This window comes from Odontesthes bonariensis, chromosome 18 (genome assembly GCF_027942865.1).
Source record: "Odontesthes bonariensis isolate fOdoBon6 chromosome 18, fOdoBon6.hap1, whole genome shotgun sequence".
NCBI classification, from domain to species: domain Eukaryota; kingdom Metazoa; phylum Chordata; class Actinopteri; order Atheriniformes; family Atherinopsidae; genus Odontesthes; species Odontesthes bonariensis.
The window spans coordinates 25,736,131-25,757,425 of NC_134523.1; the positions used below are offsets into that span (position 1 = coordinate 25,736,131).

At 41.7% G+C, this 21,295-nt stretch overlaps 1 protein-coding gene across 2 annotated transcripts in view; it reads left to right on the forward strand.

Moving 5' to 3' along the window:
• gsk3aa (glycogen synthase kinase 3 alpha a) overlaps positions 1-20,912 on the forward strand; it is a 30,006-nt gene extending 9,094 nt beyond the window's left edge. Inside the window, exons 3-12 of one of the 2 annotated variants that reach the window (XR_012767049.1) lie at positions 7,326-7,427; positions 7,528-7,611; positions 7,926-8,036; positions 10,668-10,798; positions 10,984-11,188; positions 11,313-11,408; positions 13,533-13,719; positions 13,942-14,019; positions 15,741-19,436; positions 19,479-20,912. Coding sequence is in view for 1 of the 2 variants with exons in the window: in XM_075449235.1 (XP_075305350.1) it covers positions 7,326-7,427; positions 7,528-7,611; positions 7,926-8,036; positions 10,668-10,798; positions 10,984-11,188; positions 11,313-11,408; positions 13,533-13,719; positions 13,942-14,019; positions 15,741-15,802 (1,056 nt within the window). In the remaining variant the exon portion in view is untranslated. Of the gene's footprint in view, positions 1-7,325; positions 7,428-7,527; positions 7,612-7,925; positions 8,037-10,667; positions 10,799-10,983; positions 11,189-11,312; positions 11,409-13,532; positions 13,720-13,941; positions 14,020-15,740 lie in introns of both variants that reach the window. The other variant, XM_075449235.1, reaches the window with a different exon arrangement.
• Positions 20,913-21,295: the final 383 nt, after the last annotated feature.

Genomic DNA, 21,295 nt, shown 5'->3' on the forward strand with positions numbered 1-21,295 from the left:
TTGGAGGAGCTCAACTAGCTAACTGAAGCTAATTAGCAGCAAGATGCCTCCCTTTTCCACTGACGATTACCACAAGCTACTCCAGAAGATAGCAATACTGGAAACAAAAATGTATCGGCTTGAAGTGAACATAGAGATAAATGGACAATATGGAAATTAAACTACTCTGCCAGTATCCCAAAACACTGAAAGGGAGCAGGCTAACAGGAAGCTAACTGGCACCACCCAGACACGGCAGGAGTCTGGTGTAAATGGAAAATATTCAACCAGTCCTCCCTGGAACTCCCTTGGTGCCAAGCCAAAACACTACAAATCGCCTCCCTCAGATGTGGGAAGACGGTTATCAGGCAGAACCCAACACCTGGAGACCCACAATGACTCCGAGTGGCCTGCACTATCACACAGGAATGTCTCTACCCCGATACCAAAGAAAAAGCAACGATGGACCGAGACCACCACCAAAACCAGGAGCAAATTGCCACAAGACACAGGAATTCTGCTAGAGAACAGATTTGCTCCACTTTCTCAAAATCCTGACTCTCCAAAAGAACGCTCATCTCCCAAGACCGGAGAAAGTTATGAGGCTAAATTATATGCTACAAGGCCACAGAAAGAGCTAACCACTGGGCCTCAAACTCTGATAGTGGGTGACGGAGCTGTGAATGAGATAAAACGTTTTTGCAGCAAGAAAAAGACCAAAATACTCTGTTTTAGTAACGACATGGTGTCTGATATCTCAAAGAAGATCCTGGACATTGTTGCTGAGCATCCGACACTGAAATCTCTCATCATACACACAGGAGCCCTTGATGTTGTGAAGCAACAATCGGAGGTATTAAAGCAAGACTTTATGGACCTGGTAAACAAAGTTCGATGCACAAGTACAGAGGTGTTTTTCAGTGGACCTCTACCAACAGTTTGGAAAGGAGATGAGAGATTCAGCAGACTGATGATGCTAAACAGATGGCTCAAAGACGTGTGCTGCTCATTCAATGAATTTTATTGACAATTTCAACATCTTTTGGGGACGCAGGCACCTCTTTAAGGCAGATGGATTTCACCTTAACAAGTCAGGAGTACAGTTGCTAAGCTCCAACATTTTTTACTCTCTGCGTCACACATCAGCAGCCCCTATCAAGGACAAGACAGGACAAAACGATCCAAAACGACAGATAGGACAATGCTCTGGTGAGGGCGCTGAGACAAGGACTGACCATGGAGGACAGCAGATCCAGAAAGAACCTGCAACGTCATCATCCTCACCCCAAGATAAGGAGTCTTCACCAGCCCCGGCAGTCCAACAGGCGGAGTCTCCCCCAGCCCCAATGGGAAACCTCCAGCTTTCGCCCCCCCGGACCCCACCCAGCCCCCAGCAGTCTCCACTCAGTCTGGACTCCTCACTTCTGGATTTCCCGGACAGGATGAAGAGCTTTCTCAATATTGGAATACAATTGACACCACGCCAAAATCCCATATTCTTCCCCCCTAACATCCCACCTCATCCAGCCCCTCCCATTCCACCACGTCCATCACGTTGGAAACAACCCTCAAACAGAAGTGACCAAGCCCCCCCACCTCCTCTGAATCATCATATCTGTGAGTCTGACTGATATGTGCCGGGTCCAGGCTGTAATACTGATATCAAGAATGCTCTTCCCCAGATAAAGTCAGGGCCCTGGAGTTCAGACAGCCTTTTCAATCCCTGTGATGACAGGTAACAGAAAAGTGTTCAAACTGGTGAAAAATAAAAAAGGTTCAGTTAAATCTACCAATCTATTGAATATAGTGTGTCAACCCCGAAACACACCAGTATCACCTGTTGTCTCCACGAGATTAGCCCTACTCAATATCAGATCACTAGCCAACAAATCCCTCTTAGTAAATGACATGATCATGACCTATAATCTAGACTTTTTATTTCTTAGTGAAACATGGCTGACTGAATGTAGCTGTGATACCATTCTCAATGAGGCCGCACCAACAAATTTCAGTTTTATCAATAAGTGTCGAAGTGGTAAGAAGGGCGGGGGAGTTGCCGCCATTTTTAAATTAGTCTTTCAGTGCAAAGAAATTTTACTTGGTGATTTTAGCTCGTTTGAATATCTCTGTTTTTTAGTAAAGGGGGATCCAAAAGTTATCTTCCTAATCATTTATAGACCACCAAGATACCCAGGAACTTTCTTTGATGAGTTTGCTGAACTGCTGTCAGTTATTTGCACTGACTATAACTTTTTTATCATAACAGGGGATTTTAACATTCACATGGACAATAACATGGACACTAATGCCAAAGAACTCTGCTCTCTACTTGACACTTTTGGCCTCCTTCAACATGTGAATGGACCCACACATACTCGAGGCCACACACTGGATCTGGTTATCTCTAAAGGTGTTGACATTTCTTCTGTTGATATCAAGGACTTGGCGCTCTCTGATCATTTCTGTGTGTTCTCTGACTTACAGTTAACTCCAAACATTCAGTTAACCCGTGTGCCTGTTAGAAAAAGGTACATAAATGAGAATACCAGTGCTAAGTTTATGGAAGTTATAGCTATGTCATCAACTGCGAGTGCAGAGACAGTTGATGAACTCTTAGATAACTTTAACTTGAAAATCTCAAATGTCATGGATATTGTTGCACCTGTTAAAAATAAGATGATCTTGAGCAGAAAGCGAACACCATGGAGGAACACTATGATGATAAAGGCCTTGAAAACAGAATGCAGGAAAGCAGAGCGTAAATGGAGAAAAACTAAACTTCAAATTCACCATGACCTCTACAAACAAAGTCTTTGTAATTTTAACCACGGGTTACTCCGCGCTAGACAGCAACACTTATCTGAAATGATTAATAAGAACATCAACAACACTCGTGCTCTGTTTGCTATGGTTAATAAGCTGACAACCCCCCCAAAACAGATAGTTTCAGAACTCTGTTCCACAGAAAAATGCAATGAATTTGCTTGTTTTTTCTATGAAAAAATCAAATCTATAAGGCTAAATATCAACATAAATCAGCAAAATAATAAAATGACACAAACCTTAAAACCATCTAGGAATCAATCAACTATGATGTCAGAATTCAATACAGTTGACCAAAAAACCATAGAAGAAACAGTCCAGCATCTTAAACCATTGACATCCTGTCTTGACACAATGCCATCTGACTTCTTTAAAACTATTGTAAGCTCTGTCCAAACAGATTTGCAGCAAATAATAAACTGCTCACTTCAATCAGGCACGTTTCCTAAACCCTTAAAATTAGCTGCCATCAAGCCACTCCTAAAAAAGACAACATTGGATGCTTCCATTTTAACCAACTACAGACTCATCTCAAATCTTCCTTTTATAGCCAAGATTGTTGAGAAAGTGGTTTTTAATCAACTCAGTAACTTCTTGAACTCCAGTGGACTCCTTGACAAATTTCAGTCAGGCTTCCGACCTCACCACAGTACAGAAACGGCTCTTATTAAAGTGTTAAATGACATAAGGTTGAACACTGACTCAGGCAAGGTGTCAGTTCTGGTATTGTTGGATCTCAGTGCTGCATTTGACACTGTGGATCACAGTATACTGCTGAACAGGTTGGAAACCTGGGCAGGACTCAGCGGGACAGTCCTAGAATGGTTCAGGTCCTACTTGGAGGAGCGGAGTTATTTTGTGACCATTGGAAGTAATCAATCTGATCGAGTGGCTATGACATGTGGAGTTCCTCAGGGGTCAGTTCTTGGACCCCTTCTGTTCACTCTATACATGTTGCCTCTGGGTCAAATTCTGAAGAACTCTAAAGTCAACTACCACAGCTATGCAGATGACACACAGATATATCTCGCACTGTCTCCAGATGACTGCAGTCCTATAGAGTCATTGTGCGACTGCTTAGAGCAAGTCAAAAAGTGGATGAACCAAAATTTCCTTCAGTTAAATCAAGAAAAAACTGAGGTCATTGTGTTTGGCAACAAAGAGAAGAGGTTTGCTGTCAGTAAACATCTTGAGTCACTGTCACTAGAAACTAAACACCAAGTCCGGAACCTCGGCGTGCTGATAGACTCAGACCTGACCTTCAACAATCATATCAAATCAGTCACCAAATCAGCCTTTTATCAACTTAAGAGCATATCCAGAATTAAGGGTTTCATGTCCCAAACAGATCAGGAGAAGCTGATTCATGCTTTCATCTCCAACAGACTTGACTACTGTAACGGTCTTCTGACTGGACTCCCCCAAAAGAGTCTCAAACAGCTGCAGCTCATTCAGAACGCTGCAGCCCGAGTTTTAACCAGAACAAAGAGATCACATCACATCACCACAGTTCTCAAGTCTTTACATTGGCTCCCGGTCAGATACAGAATAGATTTTAAAGTTCTGCTGCTCGTCTACAAATCACGGAATGGTTTAGGTCCAGAATACATGAATGACATGCTAGTAGAGTATAAACCCAGTAGAGCTCTGAGATCTACTGACTCAGGTCAGATAGTGGAGCCCAGAGTTCAAACTAGACACGGTGAAGCAGTTTTTAGCTGTTATGCTGCACACAACTGGAACAAACTACCAGCAGAACTGAAATCAGCCACAACTGTAAGCACTTTTAAATCCAGGTTAAAAACATTTCTCTTTCGGTGTGCTTATGGTTGAGTTTATATATTTCTTTTTCCCCTCTTCTTTGATTGCTTTAATTTTTATTCTATTTTTTTTTCTCTTTAAATTACTTGTTTTTATGCTGCTTTATGCTGTTCTTTTAAATGCCTTGTCTTTATGTAAAGCACATTGAGTTGCCTGTGGTATGAAATGCGCTATATAAATAAAGATGCCTTGCCTTGCCTTGCCTGGCATACTGATCGATCAGACAGTATGCAGAGCGTTTACCCACAATGCATTTTGCTCCTGCCCGAGCCGAAATCAGCCGGCCTGAAGCTGATTTCGCTTAAGCTCTAAACTCTGTAAACTTTAGCAACATTTGAAACATTTTCAGGCGAGAAAGTAGTCGTTTAGATCCCCAACGTGTTGAAAACCTGACAAAATACCGGCTATTTACAATTTTGTTCCGCGGTACTAAAGCTAGCCGCAGTGAGCAACGCACTTCCGGTTATTTTCACAAAATAAAATACCCGTTGCCTTTTATCATAGGGAAAGCCATTACGATACAATTGGTGCTTTTGTTTTGAAAACAGGAAGTGAACCTACCCTAGTTGTAGCTAGCTTGAAACTGCCGTTTTGACAGGAAATGACGATCGGCGACGTCACGTTACGTTGCATCTTGGGTAGTTTGAGTATGAGTAGTAACCTCATGATGCATACCCAACATTTCGGAGAATCTAGTATGCATCCGGGAACTTCTCGCTTACTCAAACTCGCATACTAACTCAAAAAGTTAGTATGAGTAGTAGGAGAAGTGTGCGGTTTCGAACACAGCCTTTGAGTCAGTATTGAGTCTGTTAGTGAGAGGGAACATTGGGATTGGCTGTTTAATGAACTCTGCAGTGTGTCAGTGTGACCTAAACTCTTATTTTATGCCTAATGAAAGCATACAGGCACAAAACAATCCCTATGTTGGTTTAAAACTGAAAAAGCAGATCTCAAACGCATCCAAACAACCCAAACTGAGCCAGAACTATGTTGGATTGTGAAAGCTGGATGAATAACGGCCTGACCTGACACGGATGTTTTTGTTCTTTAATCTTCCTGAGTAATGTGCAGACTCAGTTCTGCCACTCAAAGAGGTGTCCTCCTGTGCAGGCGTAGGTTGTACATGTGGAGACACAACGGGGGGTCCTGCAGTCGTTGCAGGCTGTTGACGTCAGACCCCTGATACAGACGTGCAAACGAATAATTTACGAGGTTCTTTTATTCGTCGATTTATGGTTCTAAAACCGAAGGAATATAAAAGTTAATGTGCCACAAATGAGTTAATCATTTCACTGGTGAAATTCAGCTGTTTTGCCCGCTGGTATCGTAGCAGAAAGTCTGGGTTGAGTTTCTTTATCACAGTCGACTAACCCTTCATTAGCCAGCTGATATAATCAGTGATATAAAGAAGAAATAAATGGTTCATAGTCCACCCTGACCTTCACTTAAAATATATCTAATAAAGTATTAAAGATATTTATGCATAACTTTTGCAAATACTTGCTTCAAACCAGTAATATACATATAAATTCACTGCTGAAACAGCTTTAAAGACACATTTTACACACTGATTATTACCACTTATGAGCCAGAAAAGTTTTTGCACTCTTTATTAAGCTGTTATTTTAGCTGCATTGAGCTCTTTGGTTGAAACTGCAGTTTTAAAGGAATTTTGTTGAATTCATTGACCTCATCTGATTGGATGAGATTGTTTTCTTTGGTTCAGAGTCCGACTTTCACCATCTCAGAAACATCAACAGAATTAAAGGTTTCCTCTCCCAAAAAGACCAGGAGAAACTCATCCATGCATTCATCTCCAGTAGACTCCATCACTGTAATGGTCTTTTAACTGGACTTCCCAAAAAGAGCATTAAACATCTGCAGCTCATCCAGAACGCTGCTGCTGGAGTTTTAACCCGGACTAAGAGATCTGAACACATCACAGCAGCTTTAAAATCTTTACTCTGGCTTCCAGTCAGTCACAAAATAGATGTTAAAAGCCTGCTGATGGTTTACATCTGTGATCTGTTCAGAGAATATAAAGCCAGCAGAGCTCTTAGATCCAAGGACTCAGGTCAGCTGGTCCAGTCCAGAGTCCAGACTAAACATGGAGAAGCAGCATTTAGCCGTTATGCTGCAAACAAGAGGAACAAACTGCCAGTGGAGATTAAACTTTCACCAAATGTAGACATTTTTAAATCCAGGTTAAAAACATTTCTGTTCTCATGTGTCTATGCATGAAATCTGCACAATATCTTTGAACTTATTTGGACTGTTGCTTGTTTTTAAATTTAAATGTATTTTATTTATACAGCCCTTTAAAAACAATCCTTACGATGTACCAAAGTGCTTTACAGTAGGTAATAAATAAAGAGAAGAATAAGTAAAAACAAATAAAAACAATAAAAGAACAGTGAAAGCAATAAAATACAACAAAATCCAATAAGATAAAAATGCCATCATACTACTGGGTATTAAAAGCATTCCTAAATAATTAGGTTTTTAACCTAGATTTGAAGAGGCCCAGGTCAAATTAATTAAATTTATTTTAATTATTTTATTTGTTTCTCTTTATGTTCTTTTATATAGTCTTAATGTTTCTTCCGCTCCCCGCTGCAATGCTTTTATTTATGTAAAGCACTTTGAATTGTTTTTCACATGAAATGTGCTCCATATAAACTCGTGTAAAATCATCGCAGGTCATTGGGAACGGGTCGTTCGGTGTGGTGTACCAAGCTCGGCTCATCGACAGCCAAGAGATGGTGGCCATCAAGAAAGTTCTGCAGGACAAAAGGTTCAAGGTAAAGCTGTGATTGTACTTTATTTCTTATTTTTCAACACCTCTTTGTCTGTTTAAATGCTTGTTTACAACAGACCGTGTTTTTTTTCTTGTCTTTACAGAACCGGGAGCTACAGATTATGAGAAAGCTCGACCACTGCAACATTGTCCGTCTGCGTTATTTCTTCTACTCCAGTGGCGAGAAGGTACCACGGCTGCTGAGATGCTGCTAAACATACACAGAGCTGAGGGAGGAAGCTTATCGTAATGAAGCAAACGCGGATTATTTTGTTTATTTAAAAATAACTCCACCGAACAGGCACCATCAGCACATTTCCACAGTTTTACTTCACAGTTTCATCACTAATACAACAGAAATACCCCGACCCTTAAAAAGGGAAGCAGCCTGTTTCTTTTTTTTAATCGCACTAACTGGAAACAAAGTACTTCTTTATAGATTTAAATTAACGCTCATTATAAGCAGAATCACAGTTTTCTTTCTCTCTCCATCCCCAAACAGAAAGATGAGGTGTACCTCAACCTGGTGCTGGACTTTGTCCCTGAGACGGTCTACAGGGTCGCCCGACATTTTAACAAGGCCAAGAGCATCATTCCTATCATATATGTGAAGGTAACTTTCCAAATTCTATGCACGCCTCTCAAGCTGGGACTGATACACTGGAAAAAATGCCCCACCAAAAATAAGTTAAAAAAACAACAAATACGAGACGTTTTTGCTTGAAAAAGGCAAGAAAATCTGCCAATGGAACTAGTGAAAATTGGCTTGTAAAGATTTCTTGAAATAAGATATGATATTTGGAACTTTCTAGATAAGAGTGATCTTGAAATTAGCTTAAAAACCTCTTCAAATGTCAAAAAAAGCTTGTTTCATATGACATCCGACTCAAAACAATTTGTTTTCAAGACTTTTTCATTTAACAAGATATTCCAGATGTATTGTCTTCAAACAAGTCCCTATATCTGGCTGAAATAGTACTTTTTATTAAGTGTAATGAGATATTTTGACTAGAAATTAGACAAATGTACTTGGTAAGATTTAGATATTTTCCAGTGTACGCCTTCACTGGCTCCCCGTCGGCTTTCGGGTGAAATTTAAAGCTGCAGTCTGCAAGATTTATTGTTGTCATACGTAAAGTCCTACTTTTTGGCATTTTAAGAGTTTACATGATCTATCAGAACGCTTGAAGTTGAAAACGGTGACCTCCGTAGTCGCAAAATGCAAGAAATGCTTATTTTTTAACCGAAAAATGAAAAGTTTTTCAACTTCCTGTCCCGCCCCTTCAAAACACATGAGAACTCGTGCACGTCTACGTGCACGCCAGGTGCGCCTACACGACTCCTCATTCATCAACTCACCTGTCATTTGCGATCATGGAAGACACAGTAAGTAGACTAGCCCGTAATGAAGTTCAATAGTCCAGATAAATAAGCGTGGGGACGAGCCTACCTTGTATCGCGCGTGCACAATCGGTGATTGACAGGCAACAGAGCCAAGCTCGTAAACCTGATTGGTTACCTTTTACCGGTCCGGTCTGCAATTTTGTAAACAAACCTGCTGGCTTTGGAGGGACCTAGCGGGACATATAGGGGACCTAGAGAACTCTTTTTTTTTTTTGTATTGGGGTATTTAATGTACTACTTTCAGAATCCCCGGACAGTTCCAGGCATTATGCTTGAAAAAGAGTTGCGGACTGCAGCTTTAAGGTTTTCACTGGAAAAAATTGACATTTGAAGAGGTTTTTAAGCTAATTTCAAGATCACTTTTATCTCAAAAGTCTTAAATATCTAGGGTGACCACCTGCTCATAAGCCCAAGGGGGGACAAGGGGTATGTTTATGGGGGACAAGGGGGGACCCCGCCCCGCCGCCAGACTCTTAGTGGTTTACCCATTTCTAGCACATACTACCTTACATGGTATATCAATTTTTATATATATATATATATATATATATATATATATAGATTGTTAACTAGATATCTAACACAACACTGTGACATCCTTGCCATATGAATACAACTTGTATCTTTACCTTTGGCTGTCGTCTCTTGTTGCTCACACAATGGTCTTTTGAGGACCTTCAAGCAGTCTTCGACCGAGGCAGGGGCAAGCACCTCCGTGACGATGGCTTCTGCCTTGGTGCGACCACAAGACATCCTCTTCGCGATGTCAGAGTCATGATACATTGTTGCAGCTAGCTTTGAGCTACACTCACCAGCTCGATATGATGGCCCGTGCTGTACTGTGTGGTACACATTTGTAACCTCAGCCGCGGTAATTTTGTCTGCCATCGAGTCGATTTTCGGCCGGAAGAAACTGTCAATGGATTTGGACGTTTCTTTTTGAAGAAGCCTCTTCTTATGTGTGTCCGTCATCATATGGCGTTTGACGTCGTATTCACCCCCATGTCCGATTGAGAAGGATGATTTACACAAGTCACAAAATGCCCTCTCGGCGCACCCCTCAACGAATTTCACCCATTCATACAGATTTTCCCATTCTTTCCGGTACATACATTTTCGCTTTTTAATTGGAGGTGCCTCACCTGCCATTTTCCCCTGTGTTTTTTTTTATCCACAAACCACAATCCACAACTAGTTCTAGCCAAGTATGCCGCGCCAACTGACTGACTGAAGTGCCTAGTGATGAGGCGCGTGAATTGACGTTCATCATCACTGCGAACGTTGAGTCAATTGTCATGGCAACAACAAATATTTGATAACAGCCAGCCTGTCAGATGCGACTGCAAGGGGTGTGTGTGTGTGCGCGCGTGTGTGGATCTGTTGTAGCTCTACAGTCTGCGGCGACTGTGCTGTTCTGAAATGTCAAGTAACGCTCGTTTGGCTATCTGGGTGGCGCGGGGAAAGTGACAACCCCAGCAAGAATCAATTATGCGGGACAAGCTCTGAATTTGCGGGACGGACTATTTTGGCCTCGAACGCTGTACGCGCACGCGCTACGCGGGACGGTTGGTCACCCTATAAATATCACATCTTATTTCAAGAAATCTTGACAAGCCGATTTTTTTTAAATAAATTAAAAAAAAAAAAAAAACTTAATGCGTGATAAAATAAGTATCGGCGTTAAATAATCAATGTGTTAACGTAATGTATAATAATGAGTTAACTCGCCCAGCCCTAATTTTTGTACGTCTTTCCTCCCCAACATCTAAAAGTTAACTGGTTTTAAACCATCCCAAAGTCATGCTAACGCCCTGTTGTCCTTGTGTCGTGACCTCCTCAGGTGTACATGTACCAGCTGTTTCGCAGTCTGGCTTACATCCATTCCCAGGGTGTGTGTCACAGAGATATCAAGCCTCAAAACCTCCTCGTTGACCCAGAAACTGCAGTGCTGAAGCTGTGCGACTTCGGCAGGTGAGCTGCACAAACAGATATGAACACATCTCAGTTTGAATTAGCTCTGTGAGGTCAAAGGATCATCTTAAGACTTTCAGCTTGTGATCGTTCATACTTTTCATGTCCCGGCCATCATTTTTTATTCCAGACATTCTTTGCTGCAGTCTTTCTGCTTGGTTTAACGCCGTTTATGTTCCCCTCAGCGCCAAGCAGCTGGTCCGCGGTGAACCCAACGTGTCCTATATCTGCTCACGATATTATCGTGCCCCTGAGCTCATTTTTGGTGCCACAGACTACACGGCAAACATTGACATCTGGTCAGCTGGCTGCGTTCTGGCAGAGCTGCTGCTCGGTCAGCCCATTTTCCCCGGAGACAGCGGGGTCGACCAACTCGTAGAGATTATCAAGGTGAGTGTGCTCATCAGGTGTCTCTTTGCCTTATCGATCCTGGGGGGGCTTATTATTTCCCGTTTCCTGAGCATATCATCAAACTTTGTGTTTTTTTTCTGTGTCTCCAATGTCTTATTTCCAGGTGTTGGGTACACCAACGAGGGAACAGATTCGAGAGATGAATCCAAACTACACAGAATTCAAATTCCCGCAGATCAAAGCTCATCCGTGGACCAAGGTAACAAAACACCCGAGGACAGAAACCAGCACATCGGTTTTCTCTGGGTTTGTTCTGTCTGAAGAGGCCCGTAGAGGAAGATAGATTCAGAGTCCTGGAACCGAGAGAGAGAACCTGAAAACATGCTGTTTTACCCTCATTTGTTCAACTCTGGGGTTATTATCTTAATCAAATGTCGGGCTCAGAAGCGATGCCTCAGTTTTCTCATTTTCAGTGACATTAGCGAATAAAACTGGAGCAGGTTGCTGCTGTTTGGTTCTTTTTACTCCACAGTATCTGTTAATTTTAGGATTTTACACTCGAGTTAAAGCTCAACACTGTTAATTTGTGATGTTTTCCATTTCTAAGATGATGCTTAAAGTGATGCCAGAGATATTTAGGATGCTAACAGTTGGATTGGTTGTATTTTTAAAATAGGGCTGGGCAACAATTAAAATTTTTTAATCTAATTAATCACATGATTTCCCTGATTAATCACGATTAACCGCATTTGTACGCAAAATCTATTCAAAAGTGGTGTATAGCTTTTAGCATTTAGTTTTATTTTAAATGTGCTGCCATATGAATGAAAGTGCCATAACATTTGTTGTGCAAACACACTTTTAACATCAGCATCTTTCTGTAGTTTTTATGTAGAAGCCTCGCTCCACTGTCTGTTTCCTTGAATGACTTGCTGCTATCAGTTGTGTGTTTTGCCTTTAAGTGATATTTTAGGGTCCGTTTATACTAATCTGTTTCTATATCGTTTCTATCGCGGATGCACTGTCCATTTACATTAAAATACTACGACTTCATAGGTGGAAGGATTCAAAGACGCCGGAGCCCACGTAAGCATTCACATACGATGCTGATTTTAGCAGTTGTAAACGGGGATCCGCAGTGCTGAGCTCTAGCTAATCGGCTTTTATAATGAGAACCCAGCCACAGCAGCAACGCAAGCCGTACATGGAGCGCCGCTTTTGGGTTAGACCGGGAAGAAGCAGCGCATGGTGGGACAATTTTGTGGACCAAGTTGTTGTCGCCGAAGAATGGTTAATATAAAGCAGTTGCTCATGCTCCAGATGCAAGGGCGATCATGTGATGTGATGGCTGATTAGTCATGTGACTAGCGAATCAGCCGATCCCCGTTTCAGTGTAAATGTAAATAGTTTGCAAGACGCCGACACGAAGAAATGGTGAAATGAATGAATGTAAACAGAGCCTTAGACTGGAACTACTACGGTGAGAAGACAATTCAACTTGGCTGTGTTTACAGATGACTTTGGTTCTGTCGACTCCGCCGTCTGGAAGAACTTTAAAATGAAAATGGCCGAGTAAAAGTTCCGTACCCTTCTCCAGGTTTGGTGGATCCGCCGATTACTTTCTTTTCCGGTTCCGCAGCAGACTTTTACAAAATAAAAGCCTGTGAGCAACAGACTTTTACAAAATAAAAGCCTGTGAGCAACAGACTTTTACAAAATAAAAGCCTGTGAGCAACACACTTTTACAAAATAAAAGCCTGTGAGCAACAGACTTTTACAAAATAAAAGCCTGTGAGCAACAGACTTTTACAACAATAAAAGCCTGTGAGCAACAGACTTTTACAAAATAAAAGCCTGTGAGCAACAGACTTTTACAAAATAAAAGCCTGTGAGCAACAGACTTTTACAAAATAAAAGCCTTTGAAGCAACAGACTTTTACAAAATAAAAGCATGTGAAGCAACAGACATTTACAGTAATAAAAGCCTGTGAGCAACAGACTTTTACCATAATAAAAGCCTGTGAGCAACAGACTTTTACATTAATAAAAGCCTGTGAACAACAGACTTTTACAATAATAAAATAAATAATAAAACCTGCGTTAATGCGCGATAAAATATTTTAATCTGCATTAAATAATAACGATTTAACTCGCCCAGCCCTACTTTAAAATGATGTTGACTTTTGGACTGTGGTTCCCATCTGTGTTTATTAACCTGACTTTTGGAGAGAACAAAAGCAGCATTCAGTGTCTCTCTTCAACATTTACTTAAAAGTAGAAACTGCTGGTCGGTGCAGAACTGCTGCTACAGTAACTGGATGTAACTCCGGGTCAGTTAATCCTTTTAAATGAACACCTGATTGAAGCTGTTTTTGCTCCTCAGGTGTTTAAACCTCGCACCCCCCCAGAGGCCATCGCTCTCTGCTCTCGGTTGCTGGAGTACACGCCGGCCTCGCGCTTCTCCCCGCTAGAGGCCTGTTCGCACGCCTTCTTTGACGAGCTCCGCCAGCCGAACACCCGGCTGCCGAGCGGAAGAGAGCTGCCGATGCTCTTCAACTTCAGCACCACAGGTACGTTCCAACAATCCTTTTATAGCTGAGGGTAAACCACTTAAATCTGTTGTCTTTCCATGTTTTTAATTTGTAATTCATCCCAGTGGAACCATTTACTGAATTCAAGTTTCACTCCATGATCATGCCGTCTGTTTAGCTGCAGGTGTGATATTTCAGACCTCAGAGGAAGTGTTTTCACATGATTAAGACAAATAAATCATTTTCTCTTTTTCTCTGCAGAACTGTCAATCCAGCCTCAGCTGAACTCGATCCTCATCCCTCCTCACGCTCGTTCACACACGGCTGCTTCCGTCCACGGTGGGAAACTCTCATTTATGATTTAGCATGCTTTTATCGTCATTGTCTCGTCATGTTTCCTTTTTCTAATTACTAAAGTTATCACAGATCCAAACATGGAATTAAGTGCTACAGCTTTTAATTCTGATATTTGGTGTTTAAAGATGCTAATCTCAGCATTTAAAATCCTACTTTGGGATATTTACGATCATTAAGGGTTTGTTTAGTTCTGGATCGGAAGTGATAGACGGCTGAATGCCTTTAGGATCCCTCAAAACTTTGATGTTACAACATCTCAAAAGGCAACTAAATTCAACCCAGTTGTTGTCACACTGATCAGCCACAACATTAAAACCACTAACGGGTGAAGTATAAGGCACAAGTGGGGAGTTGGTCTCTGAATTTGAGGTTTTTGAAGCATCAGAAATGGTCAGCATGGTGCTCTGATCCCACCTACACTGGAAAAAACCAAAGTCTTACCAAGTATATTAGTCTCATTTCTAGTCAAAATATCTCATTACACTCAATATAAGACACAACTGCCTAACAAGTTCTATTTCAGCCAGATATAGGGACTTGTTTGAAGACAATACATCTGGAATATCTTGTTAAATGAAAAAGTCTTGAAAACAAATTGTTTTGAGTCACATTTCATATGAAACAAGCTTTTTTTTTACATTTGAAGAGGTTTTTAAGCTAATTTCAAGATCACGTTTATCTCAAAAGTCCTAAATATCACATCTTATTTCAAGAAATCTTGACAAGCCGATTTTCACTAGTTCCATTGGCAGATTTTTTTTTTTCTTATTTCAAGCAAAAACGTCTTGTATTTGCTGTTTTTTTTTTTACTTATTTTTGGAGGGGCATTTTTTCCAGTGTACCGTGGGACTAAATGCTGAAAACCTGGATGTTGTTGTTTTTTTTTGTTAGAAAGGTGTCCGAACACATCGTACATCTTTCAGAGTGGCCATGCCGACCTCTTTCAGAGTTAAATACAACTACAGAGGGCACGTGAGCGTCTACGCTCCAAAATGAGCTTCCTCTAAAGAGCGAACGGGCTCATAGGGAGCCAGTTCAGGCGGTTTCAGACGAGGTGTGTCGGACCAATAGGAAGCCTCGGGACGAACCCAGAACCTGCTCAAGAGTTTAACTGTCATCTGGCTCGGGAACAGCTTGTTGCCCCCCCTGAAAGAGCTGGAGGAAGTGGCTGAAGATGGGGAGCGGGGGGATCTTTGCCCCCCTGCGACTCATTATATGATAGACGGATTTAGGTTTTATGGAAAACTGAAATAATAAACGAAGGCACAAGTGAATGTTACTTCGGACTCTGCTGGGAAACCCTGGTTCCTGACATTCACCTGGATGTTAACTAGGCTTTTAACCAAAAAAGGTTACAGCATCGTGGACCTCGTAGCTGCGCAGAATCCAATCAGCAGTGATTGGATGAACAAAGGTTTCATTATCTGAACTTGGCCTCTAAATTTGTCAGATCTCAGTCAGATAGAGGATATGAGCCACAGAAACACCCATGAATGAGACTTAAGTTCAATGTTGTGGCTGTTTTTTGCAGCTCGCAGGCATGTAATGGCTGCTTCTCGACACCAGGTGGCAGCACTGAACATGATAGCGTTTATCATAGACCGATCTGGACTCTCTGATCAGAAATAACAGATTTGAAACTGTCACATGTATCTGTTCTGGAAGTTTAATTCTCACTCTTTCCTTCTGTCCCACTCCCCCAGATGGTACCGGCTCAGATTCATCTCAACACAGTTCAGTACCAGGTTCTCTTAACAGCATCTGAAGCAGCTTCTCACCTTCCCGCCTGCAGGCTCCACCCTTTCCTCTCTCACTCACACACACACACACACACACACACACTTTTCAACATTCCTCGCTGCACTCGTCGTCCTCCTCGTCATCTTTCCTGTCCAGTAACGCATCGAACAAACAGTTTAGCTGCTCCAGCAGGAGATTGTTACAGAGTCGGGTGGTAAGAGATGGTCCGATAGTGGGGGCTGGTCCTCTAAAATATACTTTTTTTTTTTTAAAATCACTATTTTGTGTTTATTTATTTGACTAATTGAAATAATCATGTGATCACGCAACGTTTTTTTTTTGTTTGTTTTTTTAAATCCCAGTTTGTTAGAAGTGGACTGCACACTGCCTGACCAGTACCAGAACTGGGCCAATGTAGTTGATCAGAATCATGAGCTTCAATTTCACTCAGGATGGGGGAACGGAGGCATTGCCGGTGTTTTGGTTAAACTTCAGCCTCCAGCTCCTGAGACCTCATCAGCACCAGGTCGCAGTTTATCAGCGCTCAGCTGCTGATCCGTTTCTTTTCATGGACTCGGATGGAAGTAATCGGTCCACCACCCACTCGGTCTGCTGTTTCCTGCCCTACAAACTGTCAGCTGGAAGACTAAAGCGTGCGTCTGAGAAGCAGCCCGCCCATATGTACCCTTTAAGGATGAAATCTCCATTTCCACTTCCTTCTCCTTCTAAATAATCGTTCATTCGAAGCTGTTTTGGGGGCTGTTTCTCAGCTTTTAATTGAGATTTTATGTTTTAGCTCATTCACAGATCAGTGGGGCACGTGAAACATCCAGAGGAATACCGCTCCGTTCCTCTCGTTTTTACAACTATGAACATAATTTGTGTCAGGATAGAGGAATTAGCCTTTTTGTAATCGAGCAAACAAGTGATTAGTGCTTCTAGGTGACCGGACTCGAGCGGCGCTGTCTGTCCTCCATTGTACATGCTGCGTAGTTGTGTTCACTGGACAAAGCAAATAAAAGCAGAGGAAATCTGGCAGACGACCACTTGCTCTTTCATCATTACGGCAACAGAAACCGAAGTTTTCCTTCGTTCCTAAAGGAAGTCGCGCTGCTTACGTTAGAAAACGGTAATCCTTAGAGACACGATGTGCAAACCCTCCTAAAAACAAGTGTTCATCTGCAGATCCAAGCAGCCGCTCACTGGGGAGGAAAGCTGCTTTCACTCGACTTTTTAAGCTCTCTGTCAGTAGAATTCAGATGATTGAAGAGAAGTTGGAAAGTTTTAGTTTCTGAGATGATTTGTTTTTAAGCGTATTGAGACGTGGTAAATATAACGACTTAATGGGACACCTTCACAGTTCTCTTATAACTCCAGAGGCTGATTTTTTTTTTTAATGCTTTTATTCCTGCTTTAGTTATGGAACAATATACAAACCGAAACAAACCCCTAAAAAAAAAAAAAAAAAGCTCCTTTTCTGATTTAAAAGTGTCGATTTTTGGAAACGAGAGAACAACGAATCTCTCAAAGTTTTGGTTAAATGCAGCAGAGGAACTGATGAATGCTAAGACCTGTTTATTTATTTATTATTTGTCTTTGAATGTGAGCTGGAGTCACTGATGTAAAGTTTAAAACCCTTTAAATCGCAGTGGGGACGGCGTATTTATGCACCTGAGAGGCACGCAGAAGGTTTAATGTGAGCTGCAGCTGAACTTGGGCACCGAGCCGTGTAATTCCCTGCAGGCCGCTGTGGGTCAAAGAGGTTTCAGTGCTGGTTCTGAGCCTAAAACCAGGTCTTTGTGTTCGACCGCCAGAGCTCCAGCCCAGATGTCCCATCCAGTAAAAACACCAAGCATTTTCCTGCTGCTTGATGCTTGAATCTCAGAAAGTTTTCAGCCTCACAATCCCAGTTTTCAACAGAATCCGTAAACCAGGACGTCTTTGTGTCACCAGCTGCCGTTTGTAGAAGACGGCGTCTGTAAATCCCGTCCACGAATCCCGTTAAAAGTGTTCCAAAGCAGCATTTATAAACCAATCCGGTGACGGGAAGACGTCTAAACGAACGCTGATCCGTGCGGATGAGCCACCGGAAGCAGGGTCGGACTGTCGGGGATGGAAGGACTGCGGTGGCGCTCTGGTCGTGGAAAAGAAGGAAACCAGTCCTTCACCGAACCAGCACCAGAAATATTTGGGTGTAAAAGGGGCGGCGTGTTTGTGTGCTTCTGCCCTAAAGAGGAGGCAAGGCATATTGTACAGCTGGAGCTTTTAGGGAAAAGTTTGGAGATCATTTTAGGAGCTCAGAGAATGTATCACGGTGTGAGCGTGCACGTGTGCGTGTGAGATCATAGTCCAACCGTCCAACCAACAGTCTGAACAGCTCCTGTGGTGTTTTAGGGATTAGGCGACAGACCACATGAAAGTTTGTAGCGAAGCATCTTTGATACTCTAGTTCCACGCCTCCACCTGCTGTTTTTACCTGCGGCCATATTTGACCTTTTTTTTTTTTTTTACAATAAGCAGCGAGCTCAGATGCTCGTTGGGTCCCGGCGCACGGCGCTCAGAAAGAGGCGAGCAGGGAGCGTTTCTTCCACCCTCTTCCACTGCAGCTGCCTCCTGGTTGCCATGGTTTCCAGCTCTGAACCTCCCAGTCCGATGGGTCACTGCCGCCCCACTTCCTGCTCTCTGTTTGATTATCTCTGCGTGTTCACGCTCAGAGCCGTCAGACCTCCGAAGGCAAAGGAAAGCTGTGGGGAAATAAAAATAAAATGAAAAAAAAAAAAGCCCAAAGAGAGGAATCAATCAAGGCTGATTTTTCTCTCCTCTGAGTTTCAGAAGCCGTTAATTTCCTCGCTCTCCGTCTCTTTATCGCACATGTAAATATCACTGATTTTTATTTTCCTCCTTTATACTTTTTATTACAGAGTTGTTTATATCTTACTTCCCTCATTCGGTCAATGAAGCAGTCTGAGTTTGTGCATTTTTGTAAATAAGTTCTTTCTTTTTTTTTTCTTTTTTTTTTTTTCCACAATCCAAAATGTAAATAATGCAAAAGAGAAGAAGAAACAGCCACTCCTCATGTTCGTTGGCGAGCTTTCTCTCTCTCTCCTCCTCCTCCTGGCGGTCCAGTAAAACTGTGAAGTATCTCTGTGGACTCGCCTCCATCTGACTGAGGAACGAGTGTTTTAAGGGTTCTGTTCTGAACTGCCGTCTTCCACTTTGGGTGTAAATACAACCAGCAGCTGTTAAACTCTACGTGACCGGAGCGCCCACGCCGACGCTTTGTCCGACCCGTTTGTTCGTTTCGTTGCCACGTCTGAAGCCAAAAAGGATTTTATGTTTTCTTGTTGTGTTCAAAACAAAATGTGTTTTTTTTTTTATATATATATCGTTATCAAACTGTTTTTATTTGTACTGACAAGATTTGGTTTCATGTCTGCAGAAGGAAAAGAGTGTGGATAAAGTGTCATAATTCTTCATTAATATCCTCTTTATCTGACTTTATCATAATTTTGATTTTTGTATCTCAAAATTTTGACTTGATGTCTCAAAATACTTTATTTTGAGATTTTATTTGTATAAAATACTTAATAATTCTGACTTGGTTTGTTAAACATCTGAATTATTTTCCCAGAATTGAGAATGTATCGCTGAAAATTCAGGCTAAATATCTCCAAATTCAGACTAGATATTTCCAAATTTAGGCTAAATATCTCCAAATTCAGACTAGATATCTCGAAATTCAGACTAGATCTCTTCAAATTCAGACTAGATATCTCAAATTCAGGCTAAATATCTTCAAATTCATACTAGATATCTCCAAATTCATACTAGATATCTTCAAATTCAGGCTAAATATCTCCAAATTCAGACCAGATATCTCCAAATTCAGACCAGATATCTCCAAATTCAGACCAAATATCTTCAAATTCAGACTAGATATCTTCAAATTTAGGCTAAATATCTTCAAATTCAGACTAGATATCTCCAAATTCAGACTAGATATCTCCAAATTCAGACTAGATATCTCCAAATTCAGACTAGATATCTCCAAATTCAGACTAGATATCTCCAAATTCAGACTAGATATCTTCAAATTCAGATAAATATCTTCAAATTCAGACCAGATATCTCCAAATTCAGACCAGATATCTCCAAATTCAGACCAGATATCTCCAAATTCAGACCAAATATCTTCAAATTCAGACTAGATATCTTCAAATTTAGGCTAAATATCTTCAAATTCAGACTAGATATCTCCAAATTCAGACTAGATATCTCCAAATTCAGACTAGATATCTCCAAATTCAGACTAGATATCTCCAAATTCAGACTAAATATCTCCAAAATCTGACATATCTATAATTCTGGTAAAATATCTCCAAATTCAGGCTAAATATGTCATATTTCTAACTTTTTATCACAATATTGATTTCTGAATCTCAAAAATTCTGAGATGCTAGTTTTAACTCGACTCGGCGATTAAAGATCCTCTTCCACAGACTCCAGAGATCCAGTTCGGTGCCGTGATGTCGGGCTGCTGACATTGCGGCACCAGATTCAGAGTTCTGACCCCTCGGAAAGTTTCATTCAGTCCTCTGCACGTGTGTCGTTCTTGAAACGGCGGCGCCGGCCAGCCGCTAACCTCAGATCGTACTGTGAGCTCCTCGTTTACCTCTCAGATTGGATCAGAACTCTATGACAGCGGTCTGTGATCACTGTGCAGTATTAAGACGAAGGTCCTCGCTCCAGGTCACTGCCATTTTCAGAGAGAGTGCAATAACTCGAGTCGGTTCAGGAGGGTTTAGAAGGACTAGAAATGATGTCCAGCCGGTTCTCATCGTGGGCATTTTGTATTACGTGCTGTATGGCGTTCAGAAATGCTGCTAAAGAGGCCCGTCGACCGTGTTTCTGTGTGCTCACAGCTGTGTTTTTAGATATTAAACTCTGTTATTTAACTGCTCGTCTCCTCACTCACAGACGCGTCTCTCATTCTGTTTTCCTATCTAAAGCGTTTGGGCCCGGAGGACTGACGGGATCAAAGGGGAAGGAGAGAGAAAGAAACACAAACCAGTCCGTCTCTGTTCTGTGTGTGTATGATATGGACTCATTTACTGTAATAAAGTGATGAAACTGTGCTTAAAGCGTGCGTCTGCATCCTTTTAAACTCTGTTGTGCTCTTTGATAATTAGATTTAAGTGTATTTGTTTAACTCGGAGTAGCAGTTCAGAGCCTCTGCTGTTAAATGTTCCAGTTCAGGTCCTGGATCGGCTAACCTTTCCAGAGGGTGATACAACCAGGAAGGAAGTGACCCAGCTCCATGATGCTGGAAATCCAGAGATGAACCTGAAGTCGCCTCAATAAGCCGCTAATACTGCTCCATGGTGCAGATGTCCAGATTGGTGACGGCTGCATTATTTGGTTAATGAATTAATCTGCTTCTGTGCAGCTGTAATAAACTCCTGAAGTGGAACATCCATTCAAAAATGTAAATGATTCTGTGGATTTTTGCACATGTAAA